The sequence below is a fragment of the Lactuca virosa genome, chromosome 5, assembly GCF_052849685.1.
Source record: "Lactuca virosa cultivar CGN04683 chromosome 5, Lactuca_virosa_CGN04683_v6, whole genome shotgun sequence".
NCBI lineage: Eukaryota > Viridiplantae > Streptophyta > Magnoliopsida > Asterales > Asteraceae > Lactuca > Lactuca virosa.
Window position 1 is genome coordinate 163,112,350 of NC_136430.1, and position 23,390 is coordinate 163,135,739.

General features: G+C 38.4%; 1 protein-coding gene across 1 annotated transcript; it reads left to right on the forward strand.

Annotated features, from left to right (window-relative positions):
• The first annotated feature begins 11,927 nt into the window (after nt 1-11,927).
• LOC145111947 (uncharacterized) lies at nt 11,928-13,810 on the forward strand. Its single transcript, XM_079048183.1, has 3 exons — nt 11,928-12,395; nt 13,178-13,612; nt 13,661-13,810. The coding sequence occupies exons 1-3, from the start codon at nt 11,928-11,930 to the stop codon at nt 13,808-13,810; spliced, it is 1,053 nt and encodes a 350-aa protein (XP_078904309.1).
• The last annotated feature ends 9,580 nt before the right edge of the window (nt 13,811-23,390 follow it).

Below are 23,390 nucleotides of genomic sequence, written 5' to 3' on the forward strand. Positions count from 1 at the left end.
TCTATTATTCTGCATTTGAAAGGTGATTTGAAAGCATCGACAAGCTTCTTCTCTCTTGGTTCATCCAGATCATGCTTTGATGGTCCTACTTCAGTAGGAATTGCTACAAAGATTGGATTTGGATTAAGAACATTTTTGTTTTCTAATCTGATAACAACCTTCTGATGGTCGTCTTTGATTTGTTTCTTTGTAAGTGGTTTTTTTGGTAAAGATTCATTAGATTTTTTACTTGAAGTTTGATCTGAATCTTGACTGAGACCTAGACTAAAGCTTGGATGAGTATCTGCATTCCAAGAGATTTATCATATAAATAGTTGTAAGTTAATTATAATGTTTTTTTTTATATTTTGAAATGTTTTTCCAAATTGTTACCTCCTTCATTTCCTTTTGTCTTGTCAGCTTTTTCTCCTTTTTTGTTTTCATTTTCTGACTTTTCTTTCGTGAAAGATAAAGAACTTTGATTAAGTAATTCATTTGTGAATAAGTAATGTATTCATTTATGAATAAGTAATGCATATCATTATTTATGAATAAGTAATACTATATTTTTTATTTATTCGTATATTGTGTTATTCATTTGTGAATAATAAAACTTATTATATTCATTTATTAGTGAATCAACTATTTACATCTATCTTCTGCATTTCCTTTCTCAATTTCTTTTTGTTTATCTGCACCTCCATCTTTCGTGTTCTTAGCTTCTGCTCCTCCTTTATTTCCATGTTCAGAGTTTTCCTTGCCTGAAACATATACATCATATATGAATATTTTATATTTTTTACTCATTTATATAGTGTATTATTCACTTATGAATAAACAATGTTATTAAAAAATCAATATAAATATTTTAATATATTTTAAATCATTCATTTACCTGTATCATCTCCCTTTGTTTTTTCAACTTCTTTTCCTTGTTTATGTACACCTTCTGATTTTCCCTTTTCTGCAAGATCCATTTAATGTTATATATTAAATATAATTAATTAATGAATAAGTGAATAAATAATAAGTTGATAGTAACATACCTTGAATAACTTGACTGGTCAGAGTATTAGTTTTACTTCTAGTCATTGGTGACCCTGGTCAAAATTTAATAAACAAAATTGTTATTGTGTGTTAATATTTTTATATATTTTTTTAAAATAAAAGTAAGACAAAATTCACCTATATCAATATTATCCAAAATAGTTTTCATTTCAGGGTCATTCCAGATTTCATCTTCTTGACTATTTAAACTTGAAAATCCAATTCCAACGACAGTATCCACAATGTTGTCAACAACTTTATCCAACAAATTTTCATTTTCAGTTTGTTCTGATAACATTGTCATATGATTATGATAAAGAGAAAATACCAGGGTTCTCAAAGAAAAGCATAAAGACTACAAAGAATAAAGCGGATATAAATACTAGCTAGACAGAAACCCTAATGCGCTAAAGATTAAAGGGCCCATAAACAAGTGGCCTAATAATATATAGACTAACATTCCCCCTCAAACTCACAATGCCGCAGTAATTAGCATTGAGAGTTTGTCACATAAGAACCGAAATCGAGAAGCCGATAAAGCCTTCATAAAAATATCCGCAAGCTGCAAGGTTGATGAAACAAATGGAAGCGAAATGGTCCCGAGCTGCAGGTGATGACGAGTAAAATGATAATCAATCTCAATGTGCTTCGTCCGCTCATGAAAAACAGAATTCTTCGCAATTTGTATTGCAATTTTGTTATCACAATTCAAGGGAGTAGCTGAAGAAATGTAAACTCCCATATCCGGAAGCAGCCACCGTAACCAAATAATCTCACATGTACTTACACCCATAGCACGATATTCATCCTCCGTGGAAGATCTAGAGACAAAGTCCTGTTTCTTGCTCTTCCATGAAATGAGAGACTCTCCAAGAAATACACAAAATCCAGTGGTGGACTTACGATCATGACGATCATCATCCCAATCAGCATCACTATAGACACGTAACTCAAGAGAAGACGTCGAGGGAAACAAGAGAGTCTGAAACTGAGTGCCATGAAGATATCTCAGAATACGAAGAACATCTCCCCAATGAACAGAGGTAGGAGCAGTAACAAACCGACTGACAACATGAACAGCATGAGCAATATCTGGACGAGTAACTGTGAGATAAACCAAACTTCCCACAACAGTGCGATAAAGATTCAGATCGGACAAAGGAACACCATCAGTAGGAGAATATCGTGCAGTTTCAAGAGGAGTATTAACAGTCCGATTTTCAGAGAGGCCCGCCCGTGTAAACAAGTCAGATATATATATATATATATATATATATATATATATATATATATATATATATATATATATATATATATATATATATATATATATATATATATATAGTCTGGGAAAGAAGGTACCATTTCTTAGACTGAGCAACCTCAATACCCAAGAAATAAAGCAGCAAGCCCAAATCCTTCATAGCAAATCGATGATCTAGATCATGCTTCAAAGACTCAATAGTAGCAGCAAACTGTGTCAACTGGTGGTACAGTAGCAGTAGCAAACAGATTATGTGTCAACTGGTGGTACAGTAGCAGCAGCAAACTATGGAGGATGAGGGGTCCATGGAGGAGTACCAGAGGAACGCGACTGAAACTTCTGTTGACCATACCTATTTTGTTGCCCTGACTGAGGTTGACCAGATTTACCCTTGTTAACTAACAATGGACATTGAGCTTTCCAATGATTTTTCTGTTTGCAGAATGCACACTCATCATAAGCAACCCTTAAAGTTTGTCGAGACTGGTTGGAGGAAAGAGCAAGCACATCAGGTTCGGGAGTAGGAATAGAGGTTGCTTTAAATCCTTTATCCGCATGAGACTTGATACGAGTCTCTTCTGCAATTAACTCATGAACAACAGAATCCACTGAGGGAAGAGGAAAGCGATGAAGAATGGTTCCACGTAGGCCTTCAAAATCAGAACGCAAGGCCATCAAGAACTGGACCAAGCGTTGTTCTTCCCTCCTAGAAATGCAAGGCTCAAAATCTTTTAACTTTTTAGATTCAGTAAGAGCCAATTGATCCCACAGATCAGACATAACAGCATAGAGGTATTGAATATTGTGGTCATTCTGTTGAAGGGCACGAATATCATATTCTAACTGGTATTGTTTAGCAAAGTTGGACTGAGTATACAGTCTCTCCAAGTGATTCCAAACTTCTTTTGATGTGTCATATTTAGCCAACTGCATACCAATAGATTGATTAACAGAGTTACTAATCCAAGTAATGACCTTGGAGTTATCGGTCTCCCAAGCATCAAGAAACAAATCATAATTCTCAGTTTGAGGCACTGAGGGTTTGGCTTTAGTCCCAGTGACATAGGCCCGCATATTCTTCCCACGAAGGAAGTTCTTCATAACGTAACTCCAATACGTATAATTCTTTCCATCCAGACTAGTACTGATTGACTGAAGGGAATCATCCTTTCCAGTCATGTTGACAATGAATAAATAACCACAATGACAATATAACAATCTGAGAATGAAAGGAGTAACAAACCAGCGGAAGCAATCAATCAGATAACGAATCAACAACAATAACGAATCAACAGCAGCAACGAATCAACAGCATCAACGAATCAACAGCAGCAATGAATCAACACATCAACGAATCAACAGTTCGATCCGCGCCACAGATGACTGCTACAAAGACTTCTAACAACGTATCGAACCTCCGCTCTGATACCATGACAACATTGCCATATGATTATGATAAAGAGAAAATACAATGGTTCTCAAAGAAAAGCATAAAGACTACAAAGAATAAAGCGGGTATAAATACTAGCTAGACAGAAACCCTAATGGGCTAAATACTAAAGGGCCCATAAACAAGTGGGCTAATAATATATAGACTAACATGTTGAATAGTCTCTTCATGATTATTTGTTTGTTCAGCATCATCATCTTTTTTCTCTTCATCATTGTCATTTTCATTGTTCTTTCCATCTTTCTCTTTTACTTCAGTTTCACCTTCTTTTTGATTCTTATATCCATCATTCTTTTTTCCTTCATTGTCTGCTTCATTTGAATCAAGCAAATAATCTACTTCTGGTTGACTTTCATCATTATCATTGTCTTCTTCACTATTTCCCTTTTTATCTTCATTTTCTGTTTGATCATTTGTTTTCTGACCCATTATTGGTGTCAAATTGATTCCTTCAACTCCAGTTTCATTACTTGGAAATTCAAAAAGTGTTGTGCTTTCAGTTTTTTCTTCAACAATTATATTTGTCATCTTTTCTTTGAAAATCCTAAAACTTTCCTTTTCAGGGAACTTTGTTATCGCATCATTGAGTTTTGAATTCAGCTTTTCCTTCATTCTCTCAAAACTATTAAGCATTTTAGATATTTTTGATTCATATGCCTATGTAATAAAAAGAATTATGATTAGAATTTAATATAATAATTTATTGTAATCATATATTATTAACATGTTCAAGCTAATTACCTCAACAGAATGATCTTCATCTTTATCAGAATCACTGTCTTCGAGATATGTATCTCCTTCATCTTGTTCATTAACAAATTCTTCATTTAATTCTCCAAGTCCAAATCTACCTTCTTCTTGTTCAAATGTCTCTCGATATCTAATCTTCTCTGAACTCCAATAACAAATTCTTGGACGTTTACGTGTTACCGTTAAAGCTTCTGAGTGGATGTTATCAGCATAGAACAACTGCACATAAATGATAACTAATTGATATTCATATATGAATAAGTAAATCAAACCATTACTTATTCATATATATATATATATATATATATATATATATATATATATATATATTCATATATGAACAAGTAATATTATTTTTTACTTATTCATAAATGAATAAGTAATGTAAAGCATTACATGTGAACAAGTATATTTTTCTTATTCATATATGAATTTATGCTATTCAGTTATGAATAATTAATATTATTAAAAATTGAGTATAAACATTATAATAACTTACCACCGAGAAAGCTGAAGGTCCAACAAAGTAGCTATTATCTGAGTATGGTATATATGAGTTCTTTGTTCTGACAAGACAATCCAAAACATAGCTCCACCAGTCTATGTTGATGATATCTGTTTTTATTGAAATAAAACTCAAAGGAAACAGGTTGCATCTTCCTGTTGGATAAGGTGTCTAAGTCCATAACTATTTCTGGTATGTACGTGACCCGACCCGGCATCATTTGGGTTGCAGGCATCATGCAATTGGATAGACTAAATGAGAGAAATAACACTTGTGGTTTATTAAAATATTATAAGTTTTAATATATTAATAATATTATTTAATTAGTTTTGATCAAGAATTAATCTAGAATTATTTAAGTGATCAAAAAGGAGACTAATTAAATATATGGGTTGATTGTGTAAATCATCCATGCTTGTATAGTGGGCTAGATGCTCCATGGATTATCTAGTTGGGCTAAGGTCTATAAGATGCTCCATGGATGCTCCATGGGAGTTATAAACACATGGGTCATGGAAATTAAGAGCCATGTTACATTGGGGTTTACATGGTGTAACCCTAATGCAGCACACTATATAAGCATGCTTCTAGCAACCAAAATCGGCTACACTAGTGAGACAAGAGGGCAAGGCCGATTTCAAGTGTTAGATAATTCTCTCAAAGTTTATTCCAAGAGCATTTGGCGTTGTGTGAAACATTTGAGGCATCACACTTGGGGTGCTAGGCTCTCAAGGTTTTCCAGGAATCAAAACAACAACAAGGTATGTAATTCTAGCCATCTATTATGATTAAAGTTCCCCATGTATGCTAGATAGGATAATGAACCTTGGAAAAAGTATTTTGCATGTATTTTAGACAAACATAGATCCAAGGTTTTTCTAGGGTTGCATGTACACTTAGGAGTGTTAGAATGCTCAAAACCCTTCAGTGGTATCAGAGCCAGGTTTGTTTGTTTGATACTTGATGCAAAATTGTGAAAAAACTTGTTTTTATGCATTTTGAAGCATGAACTCGCCGATTCCATGGGGGGACTCGACGATTCCATGAGTAAACTCATCTTACTCGTCGAGTAGGTTCTTGCACTCGACGAGTAGAAGCCCCTGAGTGCAGTTTTTCGAGTTTTGCTGCTGGAAATGGACTAGAAGCATTACCCTAAACTGTTTTGGTGTTTTAAAACTTGTTTTAGATGGTGTAATGTTTGTTCTAATCCATTTACAATGGCTAATATATAAATTACATGATTATATGTGTTCATATGTTCTTGAAATTTTGATATGATTGTTCATGTTCTTATGAGTTCTTGATAGATCATAGGAATTACTTGTTTAATGCTTAATTCATGATCCTTATGTGTTTTAACGGAGTCCATAACTTGTCCTCAAGTTATGGATAACCAAAAGTCACTTTGTATTAAATCCATTAAAAGAACACATAAGTTACAAAAAATGAAGAGTCTTCATTTTAATGATTCATAAGTTATGAATTGAAAGGTTTTGTAAAGTAACAAAACTTGCCCTCAAGTTTTGGAACATGTAAAGTCATCTTAATAAACTTTAGTTCCAACCCCTAGAATTTTAAAAGTTAAAATTCAACCCTTATACTTTATAATATTATAAGTTTAATAATATATATATATATATATATATATATATATATATATATATATATATATATATGTATAAGATCAAGTCGTTTTACCGTTAGTAGGTCTCATTCACGAAGCCGGTCCACAAGGGGGGTATAAGGTTGTTGCCTATAAAATGGCAGCTTAATGGGTGTCCACTCTCACCCACCGCTTCCCTGACTGGTGGAGGGTCGTTAGCCGAACGGGTAGAACAATGACTTAAAATTCTCATTAAAAGTATAATGATTTATATAAAGTAACTAAATGTTTTATAAATTCCCAATCTTAGTTACTTTAGGAAAATGTGAATAAGGTGCTAACCCATGAAATTACACTTTGCACTTTGATTAAGTCGTTGGTGGAGCGTGTGTGGTTAACCGGTACACTAACTTGGACTTAACAAGGTAGGAAAAGGGTGACTTAAGGTTTTTCATAGGTCGGTGGAGCGCGTGTGGTTAACCGGCACATCGATTAAGTGAAAAAACATTAAGGGTACCAAGTAATTTGCATGGTTACTTCACACCTTGTTTTGTGATCCTCGGTATCCCAGTCACAAAACATGAAGGGCGCACTCGAGATTGCAACATGCCATTGAAAAGTTCAATGAATCTCAAAAGAATCTAGGAGTTTCTAAAAAACCAAATAAAACCTAATAATTTATATATTGCGTTTTCATGGTGGAAATTGGTGAATCGTCATTCACCTACCTTTCAAATATGTTTTAGCTTAGATTACGGCATCCCTCTTCTAAGTTATAATATATTGTGATTGGATCCAAGCCTTAATATTACATTTGGGTGTTTTATTAAGGACTATCTTTATATCTCAACTAAACTTGTCTTTTCTTCTTTTCAGATGTCTTCCAACAATGCTGCTTCTGGCTCAAACCCTACTGGCTCCTTCTGTCTCATGAACCTTTGTGGGAGAGTCATCTTTGATGGATCCAACTTTACAGATTGGATCAGGAACATCAGGATGGTCACTCGGTATGAGAACAAAGAATATGTTCTCGACAAGGAGCTTAAGGTTCCCGAGCCAACTGCTACTCCTGAGAAGTTTGCTGAATATGAGGCACATGAAAGAGATGCTACCAAGGTAGCATGCATCATGATGGCCACTATGACAACCGAGCTCTAAAAGTCCTATGAGGACTACTATCCTTTTGAGATGCACCAGGATTTGATGGACCGCTACCATCAGAGTGCTCGTCAAGAGCGATATGAAATCATCTCCTCCATGATAATAACCCGAATGAAAGATGGTGAACCCATCACAGGCCACATGCAGAACATGCAAAGGTATGTGGACCGTTTGATGAAGCTGAATGTGAACTTCCCCGAGGAGTTAGCAATAGATATCATTTTTCACTCCTTACCATCGTGTTATGATCAATTCCGCATGACATACCACATGAAGAAGGAAGAAGTCACCCTCAGCAAACTTCAAGGACTCCTAAAGACCGCAGAATCAGGTCTTAAAGGTAATTCGGTTGTTACCACTCCTACTCCTACTCCAAACTCCGCACCTGTCCTGGCAATCGGGAAAGGTAGAGGGAAAAAGAGGAAGAACCCTTCAAAGGGTACCAAGGGTAAGACCCTTGATGGCTCCTCTTCAAATGGAACCAAGAAAGGTTTCGTCACTCCTTCTGCTGACCCAAAAGAGGCTGAATGCTTCTATTGCCATGAAAAGGCGCAGTGGAAGCGGAACTGCCCAAAGTACCAGCAAGATTTGAAGGATGGGAAAGTGAAACCCAACCATGCAAGTATTTACACTATATTATCTAATAACTCACCCTATTCTAACTCTTGGGTCCTTGATACCGGCTGTGGTATTCATATTTGTTATGATTTGCAGGGACTAAGAAGAAGTGAGAATGTGGAGCATGGAAAGATAAACTTGATCATGGGGAATAGGAAAGTTTCACCTGTCACCAAGATTGGAGTTTATACTTTGTTGCTAAGTAGTGGGTTTACTTTAGATTTGAATAAATGTTGTTATTCGCCTGAAATGGCAAGAAATGTTATTTCCTTTCATGCTTTGTACAAACAAGGGTTTACCTTTTCTTTTGATAATGAAATTGGTGGAATAAATGCTTTCTTTAATAATGTGTTTTATTTTAAAGAATTACCTTGTGATGGTGTGTATGAAGCTGTGTCTGTTGTAGATAATTTAGGAAATAATGTGTTGTGTATTGATTCTACTAATGATAATAACTTGGATAAAGCATCATTATGGCATTTGATAGTTTCATTTTATTTACTTCTTTTTATAGTTTATTTTAGCACATTCCATCTCATTTTAGTTAATCTTCATGCATATTTTCTCTTTTTGTTATTTTTCTCCTTTACCGGGTGCTTTCCAGTCTTTTGAGCTTATTTGCAGGATTTATCGAAGACTATTTGTCATTGGAGGTATGGAAGGAGTACGGGACTATTAGGGGCTTGCAATTTGTTCGTGGACTTGAAGTGTGGCGATTGGGCTCCGTGTCAGTACAAGCGGGATGCGCGTTGGATTTTATTTTGGACGAGGACTCGAGTTGAGGAGGATTAAAGAAGCATTGGACCATCATTGGAGGCTTTGGAATAACATAATTGGGCTACCAAGAGTTGTACATGTGGGCTGAAGTGTGAATGAGAAGATTGGGCTAGGTTGTATTTTAAATGGCCTAAGTCCCACAATCAGCTGACCCACGCGGTCCGCGTGGACCCATACGCGGTCCGCGTGAATTGTGCTGACTTGATCCAGAGTTTTGACTTGTTGACTCTACTTGTGGAAAGTTGGTGGGTAGCTTTTGTGCAACTTTTTGAATCCGAAAATGAGCCTTATCTGCTGGAGTTTTGGAGCATTTTTCATTATCACCTCTTGGAGAAAACCACTCTTTTGCTCTCAAGAACATTTAAGAAGAAATTGAAGAATTGAAGATTGGTGTTATTTTATTTCCATCTTGCAACTAGAACAATGTTTGGTATCACTAAACTTTCTTGTATTTCCTTTACTTTGGCCATGCTTGGCTAGATTTTCACTTGGTTGATTAGGGTTTAATCCCATGGATGATTGGTTGTTTTGAAGACTATTATTACCTTGTGTTTGAAGTTTATGGAAATGTTTTCTAGTTAAACATCTTGTTGTGTTTATTTATCTTTGATCATGAGCTTAGATGAATGAATGCTTATTTTTGTTGACTAATTTCTTGGTTAAGTAATGGACCTCAAATTAGTAAGCAACACATGGTTTATATGTTTGTTTTCATTTCATTTAGACCATGGAAATGTTTCCTCCATAATGATAATGTAAGCATTTGATTATCTTTTGGACTTGGTAACTCTTAGAACTTAAAGCTAATTGATTTTCACAAGATTATATGCTTCATTGATTTTGTGACTTTAATTAAGGAAATGTGTTAAGAACTCCTCTAACAATTTTGATAACAATGAAGAGTTGAGGTAATTTGTGCTTATGGATTGCTATAGCCAAGTTAAATTAATTCACAAGTGTTATTCTATTTAGTCTAATGATAAGTCAACCATGTCATCCATGTGGTGTACCCAAAATCAACCAATTTCACTTCATTAAATTTAATCAAATCTTTTACTTGTTTACTTGTCATATTTACATTCTAGTTAGTTTTAATTTTGTCAAACAATAAAAAAAAAAACTAAACCCCCCATTTTACTTTTACTTTTGTTTTACAAGCACTTGAACAAGTGATTTACATAGAGATTTAAATTGAGCTAATCTCCGTGGATAAGATCCCTTTACCACTATACACTATTTTAGTGTGTAATATTTAGGGTATATATATTGTTGGCCTCGACAACCACCAAATTTTGGCGTCGTTGCCGGGGATTGGTTTATTTTTAATCAATTTGTTTCTCTATGCCCAGATCTCAGCGTACAGGTGACTTGATTTACAACCCAAAACTTGAAAGAGAAGCACGACGTTTGGCGAAGGAAAAGCGAGTTGAACGTGGTCAAACTTCCAACCCTCACGGGGACCCGGAAGTTGAAACCGCTTCATCAAGTGAAACGGAACCCGATTCTAGTCCCGACCCTCGCCAAGAAATTCCCGAAACACCACCCCTACAACAAAATCCACCCATTATTGAACTAATTGAAATGGCGGACGGAGGAGAAGTTCCCGAAAGAACTTTGAGGCAAATGATGGAAACCGATGTTACACAAACTCCAACCGGTATCAATTACCCGGTTTTAGAAGGAGGCTCAGAGTTGAAGTCAAGTTCAGTCCATCACCTCCCAACTTTTCATGGATTGGAGAATGAAGACCCTCATAAACATTTGAAGATGTTCCACATTATTTGCACTAGTATGAAGCCACAAGGGTCAACCGATGACCAAATCAAGCTAAGGGCATTCCCCTTTTCATTGGCCGATAGAGCAAAGGATTGGTTATTCTATATTCCCACGGGGGTCGATCAACTCATGGACCGACATGGCAAGAGCTTTTCTTGACAAGTTCTATCCCGCTTCAAGAGTCTCAATTCTCATAAATGAGATTTGTGGAATCCGCCAAGGTCAAAATGAGACTTTTCATGATTATTGGGAGAGGTTCAACAACTTATGATATAGTTGCCCACAACACCAAATTCCGGAACAACTCCTCATTCAACACTTCTATGAGTGATTTTTACCGATGGAGAGAAGACTAGTTGATGCCTCAAGTGGTGGTGATGTCTTTAGTAAAACTCCATAACAAACAAGACAACTTTTCAACACCATAGCCGCGAATTCTCAACATTTTCGCCCGCGCCAAGATATGAAAAGAGACACACAACACAATGTCAATGAAGTGGGATCATCAAATCTCGAGTCTCAAATCAAAGATTTAACCTCCGTTGTCCAAAAGCTAGCCATGGGACAAACTCCACAAGTGATGGTTTGTGGGATATGTGCAACGATGGGACATCCTACGGATATGTGTCCCATTCTTCAAAAAGATGCGGAACATGTAAATACCATGGGAGAGTTCCAAAATTACCACAACAAGCCATCCGGTTACCAAAATGCTTACAATTCAAGTTGGAAGCCAAATCCCAACATGAGCTACAACCCAAGACCATTGCCTCAAAATGCATTGGTTAGACCTTCCTATCCACCACCACAACCTCATTACCAACATCCACAACCACACTATCAATCCAAACCACACCCTCCACACCACCAACAACCTCCTCAATCCCAACCAAGTAGCTCCGGAATGTCCCTTGAAGACATTGTCAAATCCCTAGCCACTAGTACCCAACAATTCCAAAAAGAGACAAGAACTAGTATCTCCAACCTTGAAGCACAAATGGGAGATATAGTTACATCCATAAGCAAGTTGGAGTCCCGTGGAAAGTTGCCTTCTCAAACCGAAAAGAACCCAAATGTCATTGTGGTGACCTTGAGAAATGGTAAACAAGCCGGAGAAAGTAGTACAAAGAAGAAGCCAAGGGATGAAGAGGAAGAAATAGAGGTCATTCCCATTGAAGACCCCATTGTCAAGAATGCCACGCAAGCCGGAATTCCAAAGAAGACTACCCCTCTAGTGACTCCAATAGCTACTCAACCGCCGTTCCCCTCTCGACTTGCAACTTCAAAGAAGAAAATGGAGGAGAAAGAGATTTTGGACACTTTTCGAAAGGTGGAAGTAAACATTCCCTTGCTTGATGTAATCAAACAAATTCCTAGGTATGCAAAGTTTTTGAAAGAACTTTGTACCAACAAGAGGAAGTTGAAGGGAAATGAGAAAATTTCTATGAACGAAAATGCATCCGCGGTTTTACAAAGGAAGCTTCTGATGGGTTTTGAACATTCTAACACTCATAAGTGTACATGCAACCCTAAATACCTTGGATCTATGTTTTCTCTATTATACATGCAATTATGAACTTTCCAAGGTATTACCCTATCTAGCATACAATACTTGATACTTGGGTAATCAAATGGATAGAATACATACCTTTGTTTGATGTAGCTTGTCTCCATGAAGCTTGAGTGCCTAGTGCCCCAAGTGTGACACCTCAAATGGTTCACACAACACCAAATGCACATGGAATGACTTGAGAGAAATGGAACACTCCTTGAAATCGTCTAGCCCTCATATTCACACATTAGTGCACGATTTCTTGAGCCATGGGATTCTTTTATATGGTGGCTATTAGGGTTACACCATGTAACTCATAACTTTACCCATTCCTTATGCTCCATGGATTTTAACCTCCATGGAGTATCCATGGGTCACCCCATGGACTTAGTCCAACATAAGGAATCTTGGATCACAAGCCCACATATATAAGAATGAATGATTTACACAATCAACCCATATATTTAATTAGTCTCCTTTTGATCACTTAATTAATTCCAAATTAATTCTTGATCAATACTAATTAAATAACCTTATTAATATATTAGAACTTATAATATATTAACCAACCTTAAGTGTTATTTCTCTCATTATAGTCTATCCAAATGCATGATGCCATGCAAGCCAAATGGACCATGCCGGGTCGGGTCAAGTCTTACCAATTATAGTTATGGAATTAGACATTAATCCAACAGCTTCCACCTAAGTGTAAAGATCCGGGAATGTTTACGGTTCCTTGCAAGATCGGAGATGTCACTTTTAGTAGTTCCATGCTTGACCTTGGTGCTTCTATTAATGTCATGCCCTATTCAGTGTATGAATCATTGAATGTTGGTCCTCTAAGTGAAACCGGTGTCATAATCTCTCTTGCGGATAAATCAAGTGTCTTTCCTAGAGGTGTTTTGGAAGATGTCCTAGTACAAGTAAACCAATTAGTCTTCCCGGCGGATTTCTACGTGATTAATCTAGTTGAACAAGTGTCCTCAAAGTCGGGTATAATTCCACTTGGGAGGCCATTCTTGAAGACGGCTAGAACAAATATTGATGTATATGCGGGAAGCTTAACGATGGAGTTTGATGGGGAGACAATAAGTTTTAACATCTACGATGCTATGAGATATCCTAGTGATGTTTCATCTTTGTGTTTTGTTGATGTTATTGAACCATTAACCCAATAGTTGTTCGAGTTGTCTGATGGTGACGTGTTGGAGATGATATTGAGCAAAGGATTTGATTGTGGTAAATTAGCCAAGAAGTTAAAGCTCTACTCACTAGACCCCGAAGTTGAAAGATTGGTCAACAATTTGGAGATCAAGAAAACCACTTAATTTAGTGTGAAGCAAATTGAATTACCTCAAACTCACACGAGATTGCCACCCTCCCTTGTTCAACCACCGTAATTAGAATTGAAGGTCCTTCCTCAACATTTTGAAGTATGCGTACTTGAGAAACAACGAGACTCTTTCGGTCATCATTTCAACTCACTTAACCGAATGTGAAGAAGAGCAACTTCTCAAGGTGTTGAATGAGCATAAAGAAGCCATGGGTTGGACGATTGCGGATATCAAAGGATTGATCCCCTCCACTTGCATGCACAAAATTTTGATGGAAGATGAATGCAAGCCGAGCCGAGACGCGCAAAGAAGGTTGAATCCGCCAATGATGGAAGTGGTCAAGAAAGAGATTTTGAAGCTCCTAGATGCGGGAATGATCTATCCAATCTCGGATAGCAAGTGGGTGAGCCCGGTACAAGTCGTTCCAAAGAAGACGGGAATCACGGTAGTTGAAAACAACAAAGGTATGATGGTCCCCACCCGCGTGTAAAACGGGTGGAGAGTATGTATTGACTACCGCAAACTCAATGCTAGCACACGAAAATATCATTTCCCATTGCCTTTCATTGATCAAATGTTAGAAAGGTTGGCAGGGAAATCCCATTATTGTCGTCTAGAGGGGTACTCCGGTTTTCAACAAATCCCGGTGGCACCGGAAGACCAAGAAAAGGCAACATTTACATGTCCATTTGGCACTTTTGCATACCGGAGAATGCCATTCGGATTGTGTAACGCCCCGGCTACTTTCCAACGATGCAAGGTTAGTATCTTTTCGGAATATGTCGAGAATATAATTGAAGTTTTCATGGACGATTTTACGGTATATGGAAACTCCTTTCAAGAGTGTTTGACCAATCTCACAAAATTTTTGAAAAGATGTATTGAAACAAATTTGGTTTTAAACTTTGAAAAATGTCATTTTACGGTGAGTCAAGGTCTCATTTTGGGTCACATTGTGTCTAAAAAAGGAATTGAGGTAGATAAGGCCAAAATTGATGTTATTCAAAGCTTACCTTACTCGACTTGTGTTCGGGAAGTTCGTTCTTTTTTGGGCCATGCAGGTTTCTACTAGAGATTCATCAAAGATTTTTCAAAGATAACAAGACCAATGTGCCAACTCTTGCAAAAGGATGTTGATTTCGAGTTCAATGAGGCGTGCAAAGAATCTTTCGACAAGCTCAAATAGTTGCTTACATCCGCCCCAATCATGCAAGCACCAAATTGGGATCTCCCCTTTGAGATCATGTGTGATGCAAGCAACTATGCAATAGGCACCGTCTTGGGTCAAAAGAATGGACGAGACTCTCATGTGATCTACTATGCATCGAGAAAACTAGGCAATTCTCAAAGCAACTACTCTACTATGGAGAAGGAGCTATTGGCCATAGTGTTCGCCTTGGATAAATTTAGACAATACCTACTTGGTACCAAGGTCATTGTGTATTCGTATCACGCAGCTCTTAAGTACTTGATGACGAAGAAAGATGCAAAGCCTAGACTCATCCGTTGGATTTTATTGTTACAAGAATTTGATTTGGAAATCCGGGACAAGAGTGGATGTGAGAATCTTGTTGTCGACCACCTAAGCCGGATCACTTCAAATGAAACATCTTTCCAGTTGAGGGACGAGTTTCCGGATGAGCATCTCTTTTCCCTTATTCAATCTACTCCTTGGTATGCAGATATGGTTAACTTTTTGGTCACAAAGAGGTATCCCGACACATTTTCACGTGCTCAAAAAGACAAGCTCAAAAGTGATGCAAAATACTATGTGTGGGATGAACCTTATTTGTGGAAACATTGTCCCGATGAAATCATTAGGCGATGTGTGCCCCAACAAGAGCATCAATCCATTTTACAAATCTGTCATGAATTTGCTTGTGGGGGACACTTCGGACCTAGCCGGACCCTGAGAAAGGTCCTTGAATGTGGACTATTTTGGCCAACCATGTCACGCGATTGCTATATGTTTTATAAAAGTTGTGAACGGTGCCAAAGGACGGGAAACATTTCGCAAAAGAACCAAATGCCACAAAATCCAATCCTTGTTTGTGAAATTTTTGACGTATGGGGGATTGATTTCATGGGCCCATTTCCCGTTTCGTTTGGCAACATTTACATCTTGTTCGCGGTTGACTATATTTCTAAGTGGGTTGAGGCCAAAGCCACAAGATCGGATGATGCCAAAACAGTTATTGACTTTTTAAAATCTAATGCTTTTGTGAGATTTGGTGTGCCTAGGGCCTTGATCAGTGATAGGGGGACACATTTTTGCAACAAGATGATGCAGGCTTTATTGAAGAAGTACAACATGACCCATCGTTTCTCAACCGCCTACCACCCCCAAACGAATGGTCAAGCGGAAGTTTCAAATCGCGAGGTGAAGAGTATTCTTGAGAAAACCATGAATCCTTCAAGAAAAGATTGGAGGTCAAGGCTTGATGATGACTTGTGGGCCTATCAGACCGCGTATAAGACCCCAATAGGAATGTCTCCATTTAGGTTGGCTTTTGGAAAACCATGTCATCTTCCCGTGGAATTGGAACACCGTGCATTTTGGGCGGTCAAGCAATGCAACTTCAACATCGATGAGGCGGGAAGGAATAGGAAGCTTCAACTTCAAGAGTTGGAGGAGTTAAGAAATGACTCCTATGAGAACTCAAGAATTTACAAGGAGAAAACGAAGCTTTTCCATGACAAGTCCATTACCCGCAAGCATTTTGAGCCGGGACATAGAGTTTTGCTTTACCACTCGAGGTTGAAATTATTTCCCGGAAAGTTGAGGTCAAGATGGATGGGTCCATTTGTTGTGCTAAAAGTCTTTGAGCACGGAGCGGTTGATATCCAGAGTGAAGAAACTGGGCAAATCTATAAAGTCAATGGACATCGTTTGAAACCTTTCTATGAAGGTTTTAATGCAAATGTCTTAGATGTCATCCAATTGGATGCCCCGATATACTGAAATCGAAAGGGAAGGACGTCTCGCCAAAGACGTTAAAGAAGGGCATTTTTGGAGAACTTAAAGTTTTCATCGTTTTCTAATCCCGAATAAAAGTCGTAGATAGATCCTTTTTGCACTTCACACTTCTTCTTCTTCTTTCTTGCATTAAGAGAGTGTCGGATTTCAAGGCCCGGTTTTCGTTTTGGTCAAGAGCAAAAAAAAAGTGAGAAAAATTGCAACAGAATTCACGCGGACCGCATATACTTGAGGGCATGTCTGCGTTAATAAACAAACGGTCCATGTGTGGTCCCCTAGAGTGTCCACGTCCATCTTCAAAAAACAAAAGGAGTTCAGTCTAATCCACGCGGACCGCGTGTACTCGCAAATCCGTCCGCGTGGGTTATTAAAACGGACCGCGTGCTACCCCCCAGTTCGTCTGCGTGTATATAGAGCAAAGCAGAATAGTTCTGAATTTATTCACACGGACCGCGTGTACTCGCAGATGCATCCGTGTGAGATGTTGACTTTCGTTGACCGCGTTTTGACCAGGTTTGACCGCAACTTAACCCGCCCTGAACCCCCAGTCGGCCCTTCTTCCTTCCCACTTCTTCTTCTTCCTTTCCCTTAACCTCCATTAGAGCACCTCCATCTCCACCACTAAAACTCAGTTTCCCGTCAAACCACCGGTCGGAATTTCTTGAAACCACCGCCATTCTCTCCCATTTTTCGAGCTCTACAAACTGCACCAAAAATCCGGTCCGATCTGTTGCTGCAATTCCGGGCGCCACCACCACTCCACCGCCACTTTCCGGCTGTTTTCCGGCCAACTCCGGCCACCTCTCGCGATTCCGACACCACCATTGTGCTCCTCTTGGACAAGGCTACAAACCCCATTAAAAATATCTCTCAAAGCTCGCAAGAAAATTTCACCGGAATTTCAAGCCGTTGCCGGATTTCTCGCGTTTTCGCGGTAAATTGCTTCTCACGGGATATTGAACAAAGCTTTAAGCTTGGGGTGGAGAGTTGCAAGATTTTCAAGTCCCGAATTTTCGCGCGCAAAATTTTCAATTTTCAAAGAACGGGTTGTAAGTCCCTAATCTGCTTGTGTATCAATCAGATCCGTTTGATGGTGCGGAATCCCAATCAAATGGATGATGTCAGATCAAATAGAAGAGAAGGAGAAGAAGAAGATGATGAATCTTGTATGTATTGATATGAATGAAGATCCGGATACAAGATTCACACACACTAACACACACTCTCTTTTCTCTCTCTCTAGAACACCTTCAAATGCACACACTTAAGCTCCTCTGTTCTTTCCTGTTCATCAATCTCTCCTCAACCACCTAGCACATATATATATACTTGGGGAATATGGGCCATAAAAGGGTTTACGACCGTAAATGGGTTTACGGCCGTAAACACCCATTGGGCCGTAAATACAACTGCAAAAATATATTACACGGCCAAAAACTATAAATGCCTAGAAAAGTAAAGTATAAACCATATTTTTGACCCAAGAATCTCCCCCTTGGTTTATAGCTTTCTTTTCTTAAATGACCCAACAAGCTCCCCCTAAAAAGTAGCTGGCTTTTCTTGATAACCTTCATTGGGAGCTTTGGCCTTCAGCTTTAATCTTCGAATTCTTCACAGCTTCAAGATGAACATGATGAATCTTCAATAATTGACTTCATCTTGAGCAGTTGGGCATTTCTTCAGAGTTTTGGCATTGAACGCACATTGGATGATGAGGCTTCTTGATAAGATTCTTGAAAGATAGCGCTTTCAGCTTGAGAATCTTCAGAGAAAACATCAGAGAGAACAAATCTTCTGGATCACTTCAGCAGGTTCATAGATAGCAGCAAACTGATTGAGGAGGCTTCAATGCAATCCGTCACCTAATCTTCAAATGCAGCTTCACCTTGCTTCTGGGGTTGAAAAGATTGAATGTCGAAAGAATAATCTTCATTTCTTGCTCCTTCGAATGAGAATTCTTCGATGATCACGGATGAGGCCTTGGCTCAGAAATCTTCCAAACTTCATGAGTTTCATTTTCACCTGAATTCACTTTTCAAGACAAAACAAAACTAAAAGAAAATTTAGCACACAATATTTTTGGGTTTTTCATATGTTCTGAAAAAAAAAACAGAAACAAAAATATTTTTGGATTTTTTGATTTTTCTGAACAAGAAATAAAACAGAAATAACACTATTTTTGGATTTTGAATTTTCTGATTTTTGTCTGATTTTTGAATTTTTTTTAATTCTCCTCCTAAATTTGTGCATAGAGGAAAACTATGAACAAATTTAACAAAAACAAAAATATTTAGGATTAAAGTTGTCAAGCAATCCAATATCGTTTATCAGCACACGCCTACATGTCTAGATCTGGTCAATCACCAGTATTGTGGTCCACTTAAACACAAAGGATGTTGATAATTTGGACAAATTATAAGTGACAAGACATTGTGATATATATTCCTAAATGGAAATTTAGCTGACGACGACCAAGGATATTGTTGTCCACTTAAATTAAGCAGCAAGATCTACAAACAACCTATTAAATGGTTCAATTTTAGATGTACTAGAACATGTTTCCCACTTCCTGATATACCCCGGTAATCAAGAACTTCCAAAGAACTCCTTACTTTAGGTGAGTATTCAATCATTAAGAAAGAAGTCAGATATAGAAGTGCATATGTTGTATCCCAGGTCGGATGTCTTCCAATCACACAGAGGGAACAACATATGACTAACATAGATAGGGGTTTAGAGAGATAGTAGAGTGCATATGCTGTGTCCCAGGTCGGATCTTCCGATCACGCAGAGGGGACAGCATATGGCTAACAGATAGAAAGAATTTCATAGATAAGGAGGTGCATAAAATTAGAGTTGCATATGTTGCAATCTAGGTCAGATATGTTCCAATCATGCAAAGGAAGCAACATATGACCGACAGATAGAAAGCAAGAAAATAATTTCCTACATACCTACTTTATCAGAACCCCCCAGTTGCCCTATCAATACCGGAATTAAGGACATGAGTCCGTACATTAAGGAAGAGTTAAGCCACAGTTCTAGATAATTAACTTTTAGTGTATCTCGCAGGTTCCAATGTTTATCTCACTGCTCAATCCACCCAAGCGTCGTATGATCAGTCCAAATGAAACTATCTAAGTTTATATTGTCTAGTCCTTTCATGGTCAATCAATGTCTAGTCCATTTGAATCCTTTGTGCCTACCAGCACATTGAATACAGAGTCTAGACAATTCGGCTTTAGTGCATTACACGAATTGCATGTTGCTCTTTAGCACTAGACTTCATATCACTTCCCAAACAATACCTACTAACGAAAAACTATAAGAAAATTAAAAGTTGTCTTTAAAACGAATCAGAGTAAGATAAGCTCAGGAGTATAGAGAAGAAAATGCAAACTGTAATTCACAGATTGAATTTCCATCCAGAAGGTCTGAGAACAGCATGCATAATCTCAGAACAGATCCGAAAATTCTTCATGTCATTAAGCACTAACCCCATGTGTGATCCCTTCTTTTCTTCCTTTCCCGCAAAGGACACATACTCCCAAACAAAGTTATGAATGTTGTACAGTTGAGAGATGTCCCCTATCATGTGCCTGGAACAGCCACTACCAACAAACCAAAGTCTGATGATATGCCTCCATAGTTGCTCCGACACAGGCATGATTAGTTGGTCTTTAGAACCCAGTCCATTTTGAAACTGGGTTGACCTTTTTCATTAACGCATGGTACTCGCTCCCATGACATATCATGTTTATCACAAACAGAAGATGTAGAAATATTAGAATCATTAGATGATTTGGGAGTTTGAACCTTTGGTACCCATCTGTAGTTGGGTTTAACCCATTTCTTTTTCGATCTGATGGGTGGCTCAGTACTTGCTTTTGATCTTGATGTCGGCCGTTGAGATGACTTTGACCTAACCGGTCTTTGTTTCACTGGAGCATCTCTTGGATTGGGCTTCTTGGCCGACATTCCCTTCTTGCCCTTGGGATTCGGATTCTTGGCCTTGTGGGTTTGATTCTTGGCCTTCTGCGCATTCCAGTCACCATGGTCTGAACGTGACCTTGAGGGGTTTCTTTTGGAGTATCTCCCTCTTGGCACGTTCTGCCAGCCTTGTGCATAGTAGGGAACGTATGCGCGATTAGGACAATTTCTGCCAATGTGTCCAGGTGTTCCACAGTGAAAGCACGTATGCTTCTTCACGTAGGAGTTGTTTCTTCCTGCCCCGGGTGGCGTATCCTTGCCTTGTCGCTTGTTGTTCCCACAAGCACACTTGCAACATGCACTCTGATTTGCTTGTTTTGGTGGCCTGTATTTACCAACAGCAGGTTGTGTGACTGGTGAGGGTGGAGGTGAAGTGGATGTGCTTGAATCAGGAACATCAGAATTGTCAAACAAAAAATCAAACACATCAAAGAAATTTGAGTTATCAGTCTTTGACACAGAATCATCAGAATTTGCAGAACTAGAATTAGTTCTGTTCTCCTTATCCTCATCCTTTACTACTTTACATGCACATGAAGTAGATGTTCTAGAAACAGGAACATCAGTATCTTCAAACAAATCATCAAATATGTCAAAAAAATTTAACTCAACATGATCCGATGCATAAGCATCACAAGATGTATCATCAATTTTAACATCGGAAACAAAAGAGTTATCATTTGAAACAGAAACATCAGGTTCAGACTCAGTTTTGTTATCAGAAACAGATCCTTCAACATCGTACTTTGACTGATCTAAGGATTGCTCTACAGGGGAAGTAGAAGGGTTAGAACTTTCAACATTAATAAATCCTCCTGAAACAAAACCAGATGGCTTGCCATAAACCATGAATGGTTCGTTGGCAATCTCCTCTTTAGACAAGGGTTGATACTGATATGTATGATTAAAAGGAGGAGGTACACTATCGTATCCTAAACCCTTTTGCTGGTTTCGTTTGAACTGCAGGCAATGGTCAATCATATTGGCAACTACCTTGCTTGATCCATCAAATTTTCTAAAATCAAAATTTGCAGTTTCATATTGTCTCTTTAATGTATCAAGCTCAGTAATTAACTCATCATTCTGTCTCTTAATATAATCATAAAGTTCACATTTTTCATTGTATTCTGTCTGAATTCTCTTAAAGTCCTTTATTTTTGTTTCTAACTGGGCCTTTAAGGGGTTTTTGTCCTTTACTAAGCTGATAGCCCTCATATCTAAGGTCCTCTACTTCTCTACATAATAATTGAATTTCATCATGAAGAAGTTTAACATATTCATTACATGCCTGAGAGCAAGAAGGTAGATTTACCTCATTCTTCCTAGGCTCGGAAGTAGAAGACACCATCAGAGCAAACTGCAGCTCCATCATTTCTGCTTCAGGATCAGTTGCATCATTCTTCAGAGGAGCATCATCAATTTGAGCTAGGTGAGCGTTTTCTGGCCCTGAAATATTCAGCGCCTGAATCTGGTCCTCCCAGTCAAATAACTGAGCGACCATAGCAGTCTCACCATTAACCGCAGCACCTGCACGGTTGTTTCCCACCGCAACCATTGTCCTGTTGTTGTTCGTCCTACGATCTAGTTTTGGACACTCACGAGCAAAGTGACCCGGCTCTTGGCAGTTGAAACATCGCAGCATGCCCTTGTTGAATCCCACCTTCTTGTCAGCATTCATGCCCCAGTTGTTCTTCACTGTCTTCTTAGCAAACTGCTTGGCCCTGAAAACAACCATAGCAATCTGCCATGTAATGTCCATCTTTGCCACGTCTTCTGGATGAATCTGATCCAGGTCAGCAAATGACAGCTTAGGTGGAAGCTCTCCAGCTACAAAAACATTGTAGCAGTTAACAAGTCCAGTGGCTAGAGCCAGATTTTCATCAGTGTCTTTTGTGTTTGAGGAAGAGGCTACAACTGGCACATTTGAAGGGGGAACAGCTTGTGGAGTGACAAATGGCTGGCTTTGAGAATGAGGAATGGATGATGCAGCAGCGAAGGTCTGAATCTGAGGTTGTTGAGCAGCAAATACTTGACCTGAGGAAGTCATGATTGATGAGAGAGCATTGTTGGATGAGATTCCAAGATTTTCAGTAGAGTACGAGTTCACATGGTTAATTTCTCTCTGTTTTTCATCAATATCACAAGCTTTGATGATCGCCATGATTTCAGCAAGAGTGAGGCGATTTAGATCCTTGGTCTTCTTAATCACAGCAACATTCATGTCCCATGATCTAGGAAGAGCATTCAGAAGCTTCTTGTTAATCTCTGACTTGGTCAAGAAAATCCCAGATATATTCATGTCAGTGGTGAGAGTTGTGAACCGCTGCAGCTGCGCCTCAAGAGTCTCTCCGGGAATGTAGTTGAACATATTGAACTTTTGTCGCAACATGTCCTGGCGACTCTCCTTCATATCTTCATTGCCTTCATATACCTCAATTAGGGCTTCCCACAAATCCTTAGCTGAAGTGTACTCTCGGAAACCTTGAGCAATATCAGGAGATAATGCCATGGTTAGAGTGGGTAAAGCCCTTTCCTGTTCTTCCACCTTTTCAAACTCTTCATCTGTGTAGTTTTCAACAGCTTTGTCAATCACTTGTCCTCCAACCG

Bases quoted from the DNA above. Each gene is read 5' to 3' on its own strand.
- LOC145111947 (XM_079048183.1), top strand. From the start codon at position 11,928: ATGGGAGATATAGTTACATCCATAAGCAAGTTGGAGTCCCGTGGAAAG. The intron at 12,396-13,177 runs GTTTTACAAAGG...TTAATCCAACAG, and splicing joins TGAACGAAAATGCATCCGCG to CTTCCACCTAAGTGTAAAGA. The intron at 13,613-13,660 runs GTTTCATCTTTG...TTAACCCAATAG, and splicing joins CTATGAGATATCCTAGTGAT to TTGTTCGAGTTGTCTGATGG.